The sequence below is a fragment of the Talpa occidentalis genome, unplaced genomic scaffold, assembly GCF_014898055.3.
Source record: "Talpa occidentalis isolate TD23 unplaced genomic scaffold, MPIMG_talOcc4v2.1 talOcc4.11, whole genome shotgun sequence".
Taxonomy (NCBI): domain Eukaryota; kingdom Metazoa; phylum Chordata; class Mammalia; order Eulipotyphla; family Talpidae; genus Talpa; species Talpa occidentalis.
Genome location: NW_023601104.1, coordinates 31,166,388 through 31,183,012, shown reverse-complemented (window position 1 = coordinate 31,183,012; position 16,625 = coordinate 31,166,388). Strand labels below are relative to the sequence as shown.

Sequence of the window (16,625 nt, the reverse complement as noted above, 5' to 3'; positions counted from 1 at the left end):
TCCCACCACCACTGAGCCCGGCATGCTCACTTTTCCAACTTCTAGCAAATGTAGCACCCACATTTAGTAATGGGTGAGACAGCTTTCAGGCATCACTACTTGGCACCCAGAGACATAAAATAAAGGGAACTATATTTAGCCAGACTCTGCCGCTCCTAGAGGGGGCTCCGTAACTTACGAGATCTCAGCTTGTGTACAACTGTCAGCACATTTTCTGAATCACCTGGATGCCAACTCTGAGCTGCTCCAACTGATTCTCACCCCCCACTCCCCAGCTCCCCCTCCCCAGCTCTCTTTCCTGGCAAGGGGAGCAAGGGAGAGCATCTCACTGACACCGGACACCACTATGAGAAAATCTGAGGAGTGGAAGGGCACACACTGTCTCTTTCTGACTCCTTCTAAGCCAGGAGGTCATGGCCCATGCAGGATGATGAGACAGGAATCTGTCCCTCCTGCTCCAGGGCTGCAAGTCCTGCCCACAGGCAAGTCCTGCTTTAGTCTTTTCAAGTCACAACAGAACCTTGTGAGAGTTTCCCATTGCTCTAAAATCAACTCCCAGCTCCTTGTGTGGTCACATGTGATCTGGACCATCTCCTTCCTGTGAAGCCATTTCTCTCATTTTCTCTTGCAGTGTTCTGGCTATGCTGCCCAACCTCCTCCCTCCATGATCCTGCCAGGCATTTCCCCACCTCGGATCAATGGCCTGTGTACTGACTTCTACCTGGAAGGCTCTTGCCGCCTCCTCAACTCTCAGCTCTCTGTATAGCTGTCACCTCCCCAGGGAGGTCTTCCTTGACCTCCTAATTGAAGGGAAGCCCCTCATAGTTTCTATCAAGCTCTTATCTGCACCTTAACATTTTTTTTTTTTAAGATTTATTTATTTATTTATTTATTTATTTATACAAGCACTGGGTACAGTCAGAAGTGCAGGAGGGTGAGAGAATTCACCAGAGCCAGAGCAGGGAGCAGAACAGGCAGAAGGACCGAAGTACACTGCTGAGGGGAGCAGCGGGCGGCAGGAGAGGTCTGCGCACCATGTGGGACCCTCACCCGGAAGCCGGGGATCGAACTGGCATTGCAGAGGCTGCGGGCAGCTTCTCAACCCAGCGCTCAACCTCTGCGCCACCAGGGAGGCCCTGCACCTTAACATTCTTACTACAACTTGTAATTTTACATTATCTTCATTTGTTCACACATTTGACAAATATTTATTGAGCATATACTCTATGCCAGACTCTCTAAGTGCTAGGGATCCATCAGTGACTAAAAGATAGCTGCTGCCCTCATCCAGCTGACATCTAGAAGGAGTCTCCTACAATAAACCAAAAGTTGAAAATGATCACATAATGTCAGAAGTTCTAAAGAGAAACAATTAGGCTGGGGGATAGGGAGAGAACTTAAAAAGGGAGACCCAAGAGGGCTCTGAGAGGGTGCCCTTTGAGAAAAGGCAAGTAAGTCCTTTATTTGCTTGTTCATTCTGATCTGCTGAACTGTTAGCTCCAGGAAGATACCAGGATGCTTTACTCCCCCACTGGACCCCAGTACTGGGCACCTAGTAGGCACCCCAATACCTTGATGTAGGGAATGAACAAATGAACAGCTATCCAGCAGCAGCAGCAGCACCACCACCACCACCACCACCACCACCACCACCACCCCTACCCCTCTCCTCCCCTCGCTACAATGGAAGAAGCTTTCCTTGGCTTCATCCTGAGCAGGTACCAGGAGCAGCTGGTCCCCATCCTCTGATGGTAACTCTCAGTAGACGAGAAGGCCATTTGTCACTTGCCTGAGGGCCCCCTCTCTCCAGGGAACCAGAGGTCCTCATTCAGCAGTGATGGATAGGGTGTCCTCTGACTGGCAGACCCAGCGAGAAGCTGCTCTCAGAGTCCCTGTCTGCTCAGGGACAAATGGATTATGACACAAATGCTGCAAATAGCAAGACAGAGTTGAGCAGGAGACTCCAAAGAGATAGGGCTTCCTGCTGATTGGTGGATGTTATGTTGAAGACCTGCGTGCCACCCCACTGGGAAGCAGTGCTCTGGAGAATGGTGGGTAGGAGCAGAACCTGAAGAGCTGGAGTTATGAGTCTCCTCACATGGTCTTGAGTAAGCAACTGCCTTTTCTGGGCCTCAGTCTATCCATCGGCAATGGGAATGCCAAGCTTTGCTTTGGTGATCTGTAAGCACAGAAGTGCTTTGGAAGGTCAAAGGTATTCTGCAGATAAGCAGACTATTCCAAATGGCAATTTAATTATAAGGACTTGGAAAAATAGTTGTATAAAGTGAGGCAGATGTACATGTATTGTGTTTTACTTGGAAATTCTATTTATGCCTATGATTCAATGGGCATCTGCGAACAAAAATGCAGAGCACACACAGGAACACAGGAGCTCTAAGACTGAACACTTTGCTTCCTCCTTTGGCTTTGCTATTCTCCACATCCGAGTCTTTACCTCAAATAATTCCTCAAGGCAATTCAGAGAGCTCAGTATTAGGGAGGAGTATTAGGGATGATCTAGTGCTGTCCTTTTATTTTATAGTGGGGAAACTGAGGTCCAAGAAATGGATACAGTTCACCTAAGGTAGCACAGAAAGTCCACAGAGGGGCCTGGATAAGACGTCCAGAGTCCATCACTCCAAGATGTGGCCAGAGGCAGAGGTAGATGGAGGACAGAGGTTTTCCCGTGACTCCAGCAACATCTAGGGGCCTCCTTGGAAAAGGTGTTGCCGCTCTGTGCCTCAGTTTCCTCATTTGAAATGGAGATGATAGGGTTGTTGGGAGGGTTCAGTCACATCCTACCTACAAAGACAGAGGCTCATCTATAATAGGGATTATTGCACATTAGCTATCACTGTGGAGAGAGCCAGCAGCACCCACTAGCCACACAGCCACTCTGACTGTGGGGTCCTGCTCTGCCAGTTAGTGTGCATTTTTAATATCGTCCTTGGTTATATCCATCATGTCCTAGTCCTTGAGGCAGCACAGCAACTTCTGGACATCCACAGGACTTCCCAAAGGAGCTGAAAGAACAGAGACAAGATCCCCAGTAAAACCTCCTGTGGACCTGTCTTGGTGTCTCCCTGAGCTCTGTCTAGCCCGGTGCTATTCGAAGAGTGGTATGTGGATCCAAGTCCAGGAGTGGTCACTAGTCAGTGATGAGATAAGAAACAGAGAGTAAACATTTAGAAACTCGCGCTATTTTGAACTTACTGTGACTGCTAAGCATGTGACTGGCCTAACTGTGTGGGTGTTGTCAGTGTGGTGGTGAGTGCCATGTGGTGCCAACTGCATGCCACTCATGCGCAGTTAGGACCATGTGTCTGTGATGGATTCGAAAACAAACAAAACAAAAATGCTCCTTCCCCATAGAGTTTGAGAAACAGTGCCCTAGCCTTCCCTCAGTAAAACTCCCCAGGCATCTGAGGGGAGGCGGGGGCTGTGTGCTCTCCTCCTCCCTAATTGCTCCCCACCCCCTGAATTCTCCACACCTTTGCAGTCACTCTATTCAGGCTGTCTTCCCCTGCTTTCCCACTTGTAGAAATCCTATGTCTCCTAGATCCTAGATCCTAAATCAAACCCCATTGCTTCCACAAGGCCTTCCTAGGCAGTTTAGTCCCTTTCCCACGGTACCCCTACCCCGTTGCACTTTCACCTCTGGAAAATACATCTTCCAGTATGTAGGACCCATGCCTTCCCATGGCTCCCACTTAGGCCTGATTGTCATCATTCTTGAGGACAGACAAGGCTCTCCCACCCTTTTTAAGTTAGTCTGGACCTTACATCCAGTCAGTTCTTAACAAATGTCGGCCAAGTTGATTCAGATACAGGTACTCGACCCAGGTACTACCTTTGGCAAAAGAAAAGGTAGCTCAGATTTGAGTCCCTTTCACTGGGACAATCATGGTATAAACCCTGCAGGACAATCAGAGGAACTGGTGTGTCTGCTACTAGAATAACCTTGCCAGGCCTCTGGGGTTGGGTATTAACTCCCAAGATGAGTGGCTGGGGTGGAGGGCCCCAGGACCACCTGGCCCCTGGCCCACAACCTTCACCTGACTGATTGCAGCATGACTCGCCAGGCTGCCCTGGCCCAAATCACCTCAGCTTACTTGACCTGTCCCTAGTGCCAGTTCTGCTGATGAGCTGCCGCAGCAGCCACCACACAACCCCCAGCCCCTGGCTTCCTCTGTTCCTCCTCCCACCTGATGAGAAGGGCCCCAGCTCAGCCACAAACAGGGCAACAGGTTAACAGGCTTAGTTTAGAAATGTCCAGTGGGTCCCCACAGGAGCCAGGCTTCTACAGACTCCACTTTCATTGCTTTTTTGGCTTCCTGTGAGCTTTGACTGGGGTGCCAGACAGAAAGTTCCTGAAATATCAAGACCCTGAGGACCCCTTTACTGCTTCCCCACGAGCATCTGTGGAATTGCTGGGCCCTGAAGTGGCTGCTCAGTGAAGGAGCAGATGAAGAAGTTACATTACAGCAAGAAACTCCTCTGGTAGCCCTAAGGACGAACTGTCTGACTGGGAGAGGAATTAAATGAAGACTTTTAAAAATAGAAAGGTTATTAGAATTTAGGCTTTTATCCCTCTTCCCTTTTGGCTATTTAATCCTTTGTCTTTATGTGAGAACCCAGTAGAAAACTCAGCAGCTCTGAAGCTGTGGAATTGGGGGGTCCGGGTCCCCAACAAAACATGGGGTTCTTTGGACTCCATGGGTCACAGCCTGACCCCTGCTTCTGGGCTAAACCTGACTCTATCAAATCTCCTGACAGAGCCAGAGAGGAAGGGCTCACTGTTCTAGAAAAGCCCAAGGGAAGTGCTGTGAAGGGAAAGAATAGGCAAGATCATAGAATGGGCTTGCGCATCAAGGGGGGCGGACTCGGACCCCATAACCTTCCCAAATCCTTTCCCACTCCCACATGAGCTCATTTTCCTTGGAGCCCACATCTAGGGGTCCCACTCCCACAGTGAGAAGCTTTACCAAATTCCCTTTGATCCCCAACCCCACTTCCCATCCGCAGCCTGGGGGCCACTCGGGAGCTTTGAAAGGGAGGTGAGAGGTGGCCATGCTGGGGAAGGTGCAGCTCTCAGCGGAGGCCCCCTGGTGGGTCTGTGGTGTCTTTGCCAGCTGCCTTTGAACAGCCCTTCCAAAGGGTAATTCCTTTGTGCACAGACATGATTTATGAGGCTTTCTAGGCAAATTGTGGAGATAAATGGTCTTTGGGGCTGGGAAGCTTCAAAGGCAGTGATGCAGGCAGATCAGAGGGAGCTGGGCCTCATTAAAAGTCTGTGGTGGCAAGCAGGGGTGGAAAGAGGGCTTTGAGCGAACTAAGGACAGACTAACTCTGGCCAGGCCTAGGGTCCATTTGGGCAACCCCCAGCTTGCCTCTCTGGTGGACCTCAATGACCCCAGTGCAGATGTTTCTGAGGCAGAAGTGCTGAGGTTGTCGAGATCATTGTCCAGAGACAGATGCTGCAACTGAGGGCAGAGGCTCTAGGAGCAGAGGAAGTTGGTACATGAGTTCCAACTTGGACTCTGGATGGGCAGGGATAGACAGTGGGGACATACCTGCAGGGAGCCCGTGTTGTCCAAAACCAGCCTCTCCACTAGGCATGGCCTCAAGACCTTGAGGGGTTCAGAAGTCTCAGCCTTTCCTGTCTCCAATTAATGACCTGGACAGGACCCTTCCCTCTCTGGATCTCCATATCCTCTTTCTATAGAGAAAGTACTGGAACTGGAAGGTCCCAGCTCTGCCCCCATGCCATGGTTTGAGGCCCTGTTGTCCCCATTTGAGAAACAGGTCAGAGATGACACTGGCTGTGAGGTCACGGGCAAGTCACCCAACCAAACCTGATCTTGATTCTTTCCTCTGTAAAATAGGGGTACCTACAGCTACCCCAAGGAGGCATTGAATAGAGCAAGTTAGACCCTGTCAATTACCTAATAACTAAATATCTGTCATCTGCCCATGCAATATTGCAGCTTTCTACATCCAGAGCAGTTCCTGTGAAGTTGATAAATTTGACTTTCACATCTCTTCTCTTGAAAGCAGGTACATCCCCCCAAACCACCCCCCCCACACACACACACATCCTTCCTAATCTGGCTTCCAGTTATGCTAATTGCCACTCAGATAGTAACAGATAACTGGGGTATTAATGGCTGCTAACGTCTCATGATGTGACTGAGACCCCACATACACACACCTACACAAACATGGGATGGTGTGTGTTTTAATATGGATTCCCACAGACTGAGGCATGGAGCTCTGACAGTGGAATGCCAAGCAGACTCGGCGTTATCTTGAAGCAGTGCTGCTTTCCAGATGCATCCATCCATAGAGAGATGCAGGGCTCTAATAAAAGGGTATTACTGGGTCTCCCCATTTCTCCCTCACTTTGATGGCATGAAGTCTGGTTAAAATGGACTTGGTAGTCTGGAGCTGTAGTAGAGCCTGTGGTGCTGAAGATGAGGAAGGTAATGAGCTGAGTCAATGACTTTGCTCAGGGCATTTTAATGTACCCATTAGCTTTGTGTCCGCCTCCTGGCCTGCTACCCCTAGACCCTGTCAGCAACCACATCTCCTGACCCCTGACCTGACAGAGGGCTGCCCTCCCCAGTTGTAGCTGCTTCAGCAGCAGCTTGCCAACACCCTTCCAGTTCTGATGGATCAAAGTTTCCCATTTGCTTATCTATTTCTCAGCCTCTAGAACAGAGTGGGTACTCAGTGACTGTTTGGCAGGTAAATATATGAGCTTAACATCCCACAAGCTGGTGTGGGGCAGAAAGGGACCTAGAGTGACATGGCCAGCTAGTCTCAAATCTGGCTCTCCAATGCTCTTGCTGTGTGGCCACAGGCAAGTCAGTCAGCTTCTCTGGGTTAGTTTTCTGACCTATAAATATGGGGGTTACACAGGATGTCTTCTAAAACCGAGAAGTAAGAAAGTCAATCTCTGTCTCTGAACTCTGCCTTTTACAATCAGCATTGATTTTGCCCCCAAGAGGACATTAGTCAATATTTGGAGACATTTTAGTTGTCACAATCATGAGGAGAGTGTGTTACTGGCATCTAGTGGGTAGAGGCCAGGGATGCTGCTAATCATTCTACAGTGCACGAGACAGCCCCACACAGAGAATTTTCTGGCCTGAAATATCGATTGTTGGAGGCCGTTTGTCAACTGGGTGATTTGGTGGTAGGAAGGCTATGGTGATGACACATGATGCGGGGGCAATCCGAGACTGTCAAAACACTAACAAAGATGTAAAACATGATACGTCAGTTAAAAAAGAAAAAAGATATATACGCAAACTAAAAAAGAAAAAGAAAAAGAAAATCAATTGTACCAAGATTGAGAAATCCTGACCTGGTTATTTTATGTGTCTGAATTTCAGTTTCTCAGTTGGAAAATGGGAAAACAATCCCACCTCATATGGTTTGCTTCAAATCGTCTTTGAACAAAGAAAAGTGTGAGGGTTCATAAAAAAGGGTTCAATGAAATAACCCAGGCGAGAATGCCTCAGTTCATACTGGGCATCCAGAGTTAGATTTTGAAGCTTGTATCTGCAACTCCACCTCTGCCCCAGAAGACTAAGGGAAGGTGGGGGTGAAGCCACTTCCCACGGAGCACTGAGTCCCCGCCTCCCCAGGAAGGGGCATAGAGATAGTGTGGTTAAATAACAGGGAGTAAGTAACAAGTATAATAAATAGATCACTAAGAGCTAATGATATATCGTTATAATCCTGTGCTGTCAGCATCTTCTAGACTTAGGGACTGTGTCAGGAGATTTGGGTTTTAATCTATGGCATCTTGGTCTATTAATATTTAATTCCAGCAATCTAAGTGGTAGAAAGATAGGGAACTGAGCGATGGCTCAGCTCAGAGCCTGGGTACCCACCTCGCATTTTTCTTTTCCACATAAGGACAAATACACATCCCACCCCTGTTCTTTCTGTCCTGATGGAGACATTGTGCTACAGAGCATAGATTCATACCTATCAGGGATGGACCGGCATCTATTATTGATGGTGTTTTCCCCCAAAATTTAATTTAATTTTTATATTTTTCCCTTTTTAATTGAAGTAACATTGCATTACAAGATTAAGTTTCTGGTGTGCATCATACCTACTGATGTTTCTTAGTGAGGAGAATCGTCTCGCCCCCCTGACCCCCATGCCTCTTGGTGGGGAAGGGGTGATCTACACCAATCAAGAATTACTGATCCAAGTCTCATTTTACAGACATGAAAACAGAGTCCCAGAGAGGAGAGGGACAATGCAAGATCACACGACACTGCCCATGGCCTGCCTTCCCAGGCTCCCTCAGAACTGTAGCTGGAAGAGGGTAGAGGACCCAGCCCCCAAGATTCCCTGGGCTTTTATTGGGGCAAGTCAGTTGACAAATGGCCTAGCTCTCTGGGAAGTCACTTTATTTATCAGCTGGATTGGTTCTGGGTGGCGGCTGCTCCATCTCTGCTTCCATGCCTGCTGCTGTGTAAACTTAAGAACAGTGCCCTGGCTTGTCAGCAAACCCTGCTCCTTGGGGTGGGCAGGGACACAAGGACTGTGGGGAGCAGACTCAGAGCCATGGGCACTCCTGAGAAGTATTCTGATAGCATCAAGACTTTCCATTGCTGTGGGGAAGAGAGTGGGCTGGGGCTTCTGCCCAGGCTCTAGTGCTGGTGGGGGGAACTCAGGGTTGAAGGGTTCCAGGTTGGCGTCTATCACTTGACCTTAGACCACTCCTCTTAGTCGATGAATGGAGGCCGTTCATCCCTCCAGCCCCACATAGGCCCAGCATCCTCCTGCCAGTCTCTCTGAGAGGAACCAGCAGATCTCCGAAATTTCTCACCTGCTAAACTTTTTAAAAGGACCTATACTTGGGCCCCATCCCCTCAGAGTAGTTAAATCAGAATGGGGGGTGAGATCCACACAAGAGTGCTTTTTTAAAATTTATTTATTTGTGCATACAAGAACTAGATGTAGGCCAGAGGTACAGGAGGTGAGAGGATTCCTCAGAGACAGAGCGGGGAACAGAACAGGCAGATCTACTGAAATACACTGCTGAGGGGAGCAGCGGGCCAGACAGGAGAGATCTGCGCCATGTGGGTTAGCTCTCTGGCTGGGTATCAAACTCGAGCTGCAGTGGCTGGCTATAAATTAATAGCCCTGAGACTTTAACCCTAGCACCACCAAGGAGGCCCCAGAAAAGAGTGTTTTTAAGAACCTTTTAGAGTGATGCTATTGTGTAGTCAAAACTGAGAAGGGGTGAGTTGACCAACTTAAAGGAGCAGATCCAGCCACACCACACCTTTCTACCTCACGCCCTCACTACCTTCCCAAAGAAGACACAGCCATTGGACACATCAGCCAAAACCAAATATAATTAGGATGGGGCATCGGTGACAGGAGAAAAAGTGTGTGAGGGGATGACATTCCAAGGCCAAATTGAAGAGAGTTTGTGATTATCTGTGGAAGAAGGCGAATTCCTGTTGTAATTTTAATGACGAGAGTTTTTATTCACCTTCAATAGGGCGGATAATTGACTCACTGCAGGTCCGCCTCATTTCTCTGTCATTGCTGGGGAATGAGGTGTTTTTAAGTGGATTTTCTAGATAACTGAAGCTTATCCTTGTGAACCCTAACTTTTTTTTTTCATTTAATCACTCTGGGGGGAAGTTTCTATGAAAGAGATTACACACTTCCCTGCTTCCTTAATCAGAATATTCTAAATTGAATGTAGCCTCTTCCTGTCAATTTGTATATGAGGGGTGATTTGCCCCTATACTAATGACTCCAAGTAGCTTTTTTTAGTTTACAAATGTTTTCTCTTTATTTCTTGGTCCCCCATGGTGACATGGAGCTTTTGCTACATATTTTTAGGACCCCCCAAAAATATTCACACACACAGACACAAATGTATGCATGTGCATCTGTTAGAACATGACCAAGGGGTAACCAGGAACCCCCAAACTTGCATGCTTTAAAGGATTCTGGCCATCTATGTGCACATAGGCAAAACAGACACTTAGCGTGAAGGAATTTTAATACAATTAGTATGTATAGAGAGGGAAGAGAAGAGAGGGTATTTTTATCAAGAAATCACCCCAAATTACCCAACCCCTGTGGGCAAAGGCCCAGCCAAACAGGGTCTGCCCGAAATGTGGCTACTGAGGTCTGAAAACTTGCCACAAGTTTAAGGGAAACCACAGGAAAGAAGTTCTGAAGTATGTCCCAGAGGTTGGGACAAAAGAAGACATCACATCAAGATAAAGGCTGCTATTGTCAGCCTCCCCCATGCCTCTCACCCATGCATCCTTTCCAAGTGTCTTTACATGTCTTTCCCCCACATGTCTTCTGCCCTGCAGTACAAGGGTGCAAGTCGGGTTGCAGGAACAAGAGGAATCCCACCTTTCCTAGCCCACCTGCCTTCCATGTTCTATAGCTTCAATCTGGCGCTCAGCTCCGCCCCTCATTAAATGGGGCAGAGAATGTGGCACTTCCCTTGACATATCTGTACGTGCACGCACATGCTAATCAGTGGTCTGGGAACCAGATTGTCAAGCTTAACAGAATCGTGATTATCTCTGCTCCTCTAATACCCTAAATTGCCCTTATTCGGCACTTGCATGGTGTGCCATAAATGCTGTTCCAGCATCTCTATCCCCACAAGACTGTACACTCCCAAAGGGCAGGCCACTTTCTGGCACTGGCAGTACATGGTAATGTTTGTTGAACTGAGGTGCAGCTATGCGTCCTACTGGGTTTTTCTATGCCCGAGAGAATGGAGGTCACCCGATGGGCAGAATGTAACTGTATGCTCTATGGTGCACCTTGGACAACCTGACTTTGGGTGTCAACACTTTATTACAGAGGAAACAGCCCTAACAATGAGGAGAAGGAACCCTTTGTTCTAGTCCTGTGTGGTTCAGTGACAGAGAGCAAGTGGCTAGTCTCCATAGTGTCCCTGCCTTTGTGCTTGGCAATTGCCACCCTGTCCCCAAAGGTACCTCCTAGTCTCCTCAGAGTCATCAGTCAGAAAGTGTCCCACTTACCGGCAGTGGAACAAGCTGGAGGCAAAGCACTTGGACTTGCCCTTGACTATGACCTTGAGCAATCACTTAATCTATCTGACCCTTTATTTCCCCATCTAGAAAATGGAGAAATAATAGAAACTAACACCAGGGTTGGCATGAGGATTAAATTTTAACAATGTCTGGAGAACTACTAGCATGGTGTCTGGTACGTAGTGAGCATTTAAAATGTGATTGTCATTGGTATTAAATTCAAGTCCCAACATATGCACATCAAACATGCAATTTGAACTACATGTACTTGGCAACAAAGGAAGATAGAGAAATGGTACAGTAGGTAATTCCGCTCATTTTTGCTGAGTGTATGTCCCAGAGAGAGGGTGAAGTGGGAGATACTGGGGAGCTGGTCCCCCGTCATACCGTCCTGTGAGCCAATTTCTGTGTAAGTGGAGGTTGTAACTGTATTTGATTTTTTTTTTAAAGATTTATTTATTTATACAAGAACAGGGTTATAGGCCAGATATGCGGGAGGGTGAGAGGACTCACCAGAGACAGAGTGGGGTGCAGAACAGGCAGACTGACTGAAATACACTGCTGAGGGGAACAGCGGGCGAGACAGGAGATGTCTGCTCACCATGTGGATATCTCCATGGCTGGTGGGGATCGAACTGGCACTGCAGAGGCTGCGGACAGCTTCACAGTGCTGTTCTTAACTGCCTGCGCCACCAGGGAGGCCCTGGATTTAATTTTTACCTCACTGTAGTATCAGGTAGAAAATGCAAAATGAGGCTCACTGAAAACTTCAGCAGCTCAGTTTGTGTGTGTGAATGTTTGGGGCACAGATGAAGGAGGAATGAAACAAGACGGGGTGACTGGGATTCTGGACCCATGGTGGTTCCCTCTACTAAAGGATGAGGTCTGCACTCCATGACATTCACCACTTGACCCTGCTCAGCCAGTGGGAGTGCTTGCAATGGGCTTGATAAGACTGACAGTGATTCCCCCATCAACCTGTTTGTCCCCAAAGATCCCAGGTGCTGGGCATTTTTGAACCTGAGCTCTGCCATGCCCAGCACTCCAGAGCTACTGTCTCTTTACTCTTACTGTGCCTGCCCCAGTCATGCCTTCCCCGAGCCCACTCACCCACCCCTTTCCTCTCAGAATAACTAAAGCCTGGAATCACTGGAGCTGAAAAGTCTAATGATCACCCTCCCTGCCGCGGGCAGTATGGTGAGGAACTACTCCAGGACTGAGGATTTCTTGGAATGAGGGACTTTCAGTGCTGAAACCAGGACTGTTGGTCACAGTGTTGGGCAGACAAGTGTGACAGCTTTTATAGTCACTTCACATGACTTCTAGGAAGTCTTGCTTGGCCTTCTCAGCTGGAAACAATCTTTCTCTCCACTGAACTTCTACATTATTTGTGCCTATCTGTCCATGCCTGAGCTCCACCCATTCACACACCCCCCCCCACCATCCAGGAATTGAGTGAGACTGTGGTCTGAGGACGTTATGTTACTGTGTGTCCTATATGCACGAGCTGAGGGTCAGAGTAGGATGTGGCAGCAGGCGGGGTGACATACCTAGCACACTGCCTCATAGCCCCTTTTCACAGCTGGAGAGGAAATTTCTGCAAAGCTGGCTCTGATATCACTCTTTGAAACCGTTAATTACATATAAAGATCTTGAAGACTGTCTGTCACCTCCCAGGGAAATATTTCCTTTTCTTGCTCCATCTGAAGCTGACTGCTTAGAAAATAATGAAATTGAACTGAAGATGAAGGAGCCAGGGGGAGGAGGCAATACTGAAAGGGAAAAGCAGCAGGTGGGAAGGGTGACCTGGAGATGGAGCCAAGGGAGGGCAGGAAGTTAAAACCTCTGTACTGGAGAGGGAGACGCAAGAGGAGAGAAAAGTAAAGTTTCTGGAAGAGACAGATAGAGGCATTGAAGATAAAGGGGAGCTGGACCAGACTGGCCTGAGGAAAGGGGGTAGGGTGGCAGGGAATTGTGGTTGCAGGCTGGAGAGAAAGGGCCTGTCTGAGAGGAACATTGACAACTTACCAAACAGAGTAAAGCCTGGGCCTCCCTCGTGGTGCAAGGGGTTAAGTACAGCACTATGAAGCTGATCACAGCCTCTGCAGCAAGAGTTCCATCCCTGGCCAGGGAGCAACCCACATGGCACAGCAGACCTCTCCTGTCTCACCCACTGCTCCCCTCAGCAGTGTATTTCAGTCAATCTGCCTGTTCTGTTCCCCACTCCATCTCTGGTGAATCCTCTCACCTCCCCACACCTCTGGCCTGTATCCCCGTTCTTATATGCACAAATAAATAAATCTTAAAAAAAAAAAAAAGAGTAAAGCCTGTGGCTCCAGAATTTCAGGACAGGACAGAGGTTACAGAGGGGGAGCCATTGGTTGGAAGGGAATGGCCCCAACTGGGAGACAGAGTCACGAAACGTGTTGAGGAAACAAGCTTCTTCACTTATGTGATATCTGGGTGACTTAGTAAAGAGCTGATGGAGGTTAGGAGAGCCAGGCTTCCACCCACACAACCCTTACTGCCTCCACTCCAGGGAAGAGTGATACAGAGGTGGGAAGTCCTCATGAGCCGAGATTCCAGGGTTCTCTGCCCCAGGGAGGGCCTTTGGGCCTCTTAGGCCTGACAGTCTCCTTTCTTGCAGGCTGTGACAGCGACCACTGGGGCCCCCATTGCAGCAACCGGTGCCAATGCCAGAACGGTGCCCTGTGCAACCCCATCACTGGTGCCTGTGTGTGTGCCGCCGGCTTCCGCGGCTGGCGCTGCGAGGAGCTCTGTACCCCTGGCACCCACGGCAAGGGCTGCCAGCTGCCGTGCCAGTGCCACCATGGTGCCAGTTGTGACCCCCGCACCGGCGAGTGCCTCTGCGCGCCCGGCTACACTGGCGTCTAGTGAGTAAAGGGATTACTGGGTATGGGGGGTGGGTTGGGTGCCGCTGCCCTCACCAGCCTCTAGCACATAGGCAGGCTGGTGGGAGCAGAAGGAGGGTCCCCCATCCTCCTAGCTGTAAAATCTGCAGTCACCCCATGTCCTGCAGAGGATAAGGGAGACCCTTCCTAGTCAAGGTCCAGGACCCCTCTTCTGGTCATAACCCAGAAGCCACTGCTCACATGGAGCCTGGCCCATCCAGGCTATTTGAGACAGAGGTGAGAGAGGCGCCTGGATAGATATGCAGAGACAGGAATTTTACTGTGCCTCTTCCTCTCCCCTACTTTCTCCCACCAGACCCCAAACACCCTCTCACTACAGTTCCCTGGAATCTGTAGTGACTGGGGACTTCCAAGGCTACTTAGCTGCACCCTCTCCGAGACAAGATTGATGTTCTCCTTCCTACCCTGTGGAAGGTGCTGGCTTCCCTACAGCCTGGATCCTGAAGTCACCCAAGACTCAGGCTGCAGACACATCCTTGACTGAGGGTGTTCCCTGCCCTGTCTGCCAGCTCCAGCTAGTGGCCAAGGCCAATGGACTAAGGCCAAGACCCCATGCAAATCCTTCCCCTCATCTCATCAGTGCCCACCTCACTCCACCCCCCACCCCACACATAAGCCTGTCATGGTAGCTGAGATTCTTCCAGAGCCTGGAGGGGGGTGCAGTGGAGAGGAGGCACAGGCCCAGATGCTCCTGCTCTCTGAATCCAGGGAGATTTCTGAAGGCTGCTCTGTGGTCACCTCTCACTGCCTTTGCTCATGCTGTCCCTTCTGCCTGTCCCTCCCTCCTAGTCTCCTGGTGAAACTAACTTCATCTTCCAGACCCAAGTAAAATGTCTCCCTCTTAGGATTATGCTAAGTGAAATAAGTCAGAAGAAAAAGATAAATACTGGATGGTTTCACTTCTGTGTGGAATATAGAGAAACCTAACAAAGGGTCAGACAAAGACAACTGATCACAGATCTAAGGCATCTAGGAGGGGAGGGACAGCGGAGGGGTGAATGCAAGTGGGGGAAGAGCACAATGGGCTCTGGTGGAGGACTGTGGGTACTTTAGTGGTGAGAGAACTGCAATGACCACACCTGAGGAGAGAAAACCTATACTATCAAAAAATGAACAAGTATGTAAGAAAAAGATACTTCATTTAAAAAATTAATTAAAAAATAAATAAAAATATCTTTTTTTAAATTTTTTTATTTTTTTAAACAATATTTTCTTCCCCCTACCCCCTTGGGTTGAGTCCCCATAGAATTTCCTTCCCCAAGGCACCCATGCACCATCACCACAGTCCCCTATTCTCCTCCCTTCCTCCCTCTGGCCCCTCTCCTGCCATCTCCCCTGCAGTATGTCTCTGTAAAAAATATCTTTATAGCAAAAAATAAAAAAGTCTCCCTCTTAGGGAAAGCTTCCTCAGCCTTCCCTCCCCAAAAATACACTAAAAGCACTTAAGTCATCCCACAAGTACCCGCCCAGCACACAATGTTCCTGTTTCTTCTATAGGAGCCCTGCTTCCCCCTCCTGTCAGGGAGCAGAACTGCATCTCAGCGGACCCTGTGCCCAAAATAGTTCACATTGACTGTGAACTCACTAAACTCCTGGGGAGTGCTGGGCCATTGGAACTGGCAGCGCTGTGGCCCTGCCATCTGCTCTGAGTGCTGCTGTTTCTAACCCCCTCTGCTTCCCCTTGCAGCTGTGAGGAGCTGTGCCCACCCGGGAGCCACGGGGCTCACTGTGAGCTGCGCTGCCCCTGCCAGAATGGGGGAACCTGCCACCACATCACCGGCGAGTGTGCCTGCCCCCCAGGCTGGACGGTAGGTGGCCCTGCAGAGTCTGGGTTGGGCGCCCCCACTCACAAACTGTGGAGAGCCACAATCCTCTTCCACCCTTAATACCCTCCTTCTGGCTTATGTCATGGCCTCGTTAGATACTGGGGTGGTGCCACAGACACAGCTTTGAATCTCAGATCTGCCATCTAAGTGCTGTGTGCCATGAGGAACTTACTCTTCATGTGGCCCCTCAAGTGCAAAGTTGCTGAGCTTACTGAGCGGTTCTGTCTGTGGGCGTGGGTGTTACTTGAGCTGCAAAAATTCTTGGGCCAAATGATGCTGAAAGGACTGGTGTAAGGACAGGGGAAGAGGAGATCGCAGATTCCCAACTTCCACCAGCATTCACACACACAGACACGCATGCACGCACACACACTGTATGGGCCCCCACATCTGTTTCAGGTGCTCCAAGTAATTTCAATATCAGGTGCTCCAAGTAATTCAGCCTTGAGTCCAGGTCTTGTGCCTGGGAAACAGCATTTTGGGAGAGGGGGATGGGATTTATAACCTCACAGGCCTAAATGCAGGTCTTACACCTAATGTTGACCCTGAAAAAGTTCCACAGTTACTCTGGTCTCTGTTACCCCATCAGCAAAACTGACATAACCACAGTAAGCCCTGCCCTGCATGATTTCCCTGATGAGAGAAGGCTCAGATGAGACAGTGTATGTCAGCAATGCCTTGCAAACTCTGAAGTTCTCTACAACCGCTTGTTTTATTTATCCCTGGATGCCACAGACAATCAATAAGCCTCTTTTAAGCTACTGTGCTCCACCTGTCAGTGCCCCCCATTCCACCCC

At 49.1% G+C, this 16,625-nt stretch overlaps 1 protein-coding gene across 1 annotated transcript in view; it reads left to right on the top strand.

The window, feature by feature from the left end:
• Positions 1–16,625, top strand: part of MEGF11 (multiple EGF like domains 11) — a 330,203-nt gene that overhangs the window by 241,980 nt on the left and 71,598 nt on the right. Inside the window, exons 6-7 of the mRNA XM_037502751.2 lie at positions 13,717–13,963; positions 15,690–15,810. Coding sequence (XP_037358648.2) covers positions 13,717–13,963; positions 15,690–15,810 — 368 coding nt within the window. The remainder of the gene's footprint in view (positions 1–13,716; positions 13,964–15,689; positions 15,811–16,625) is intronic.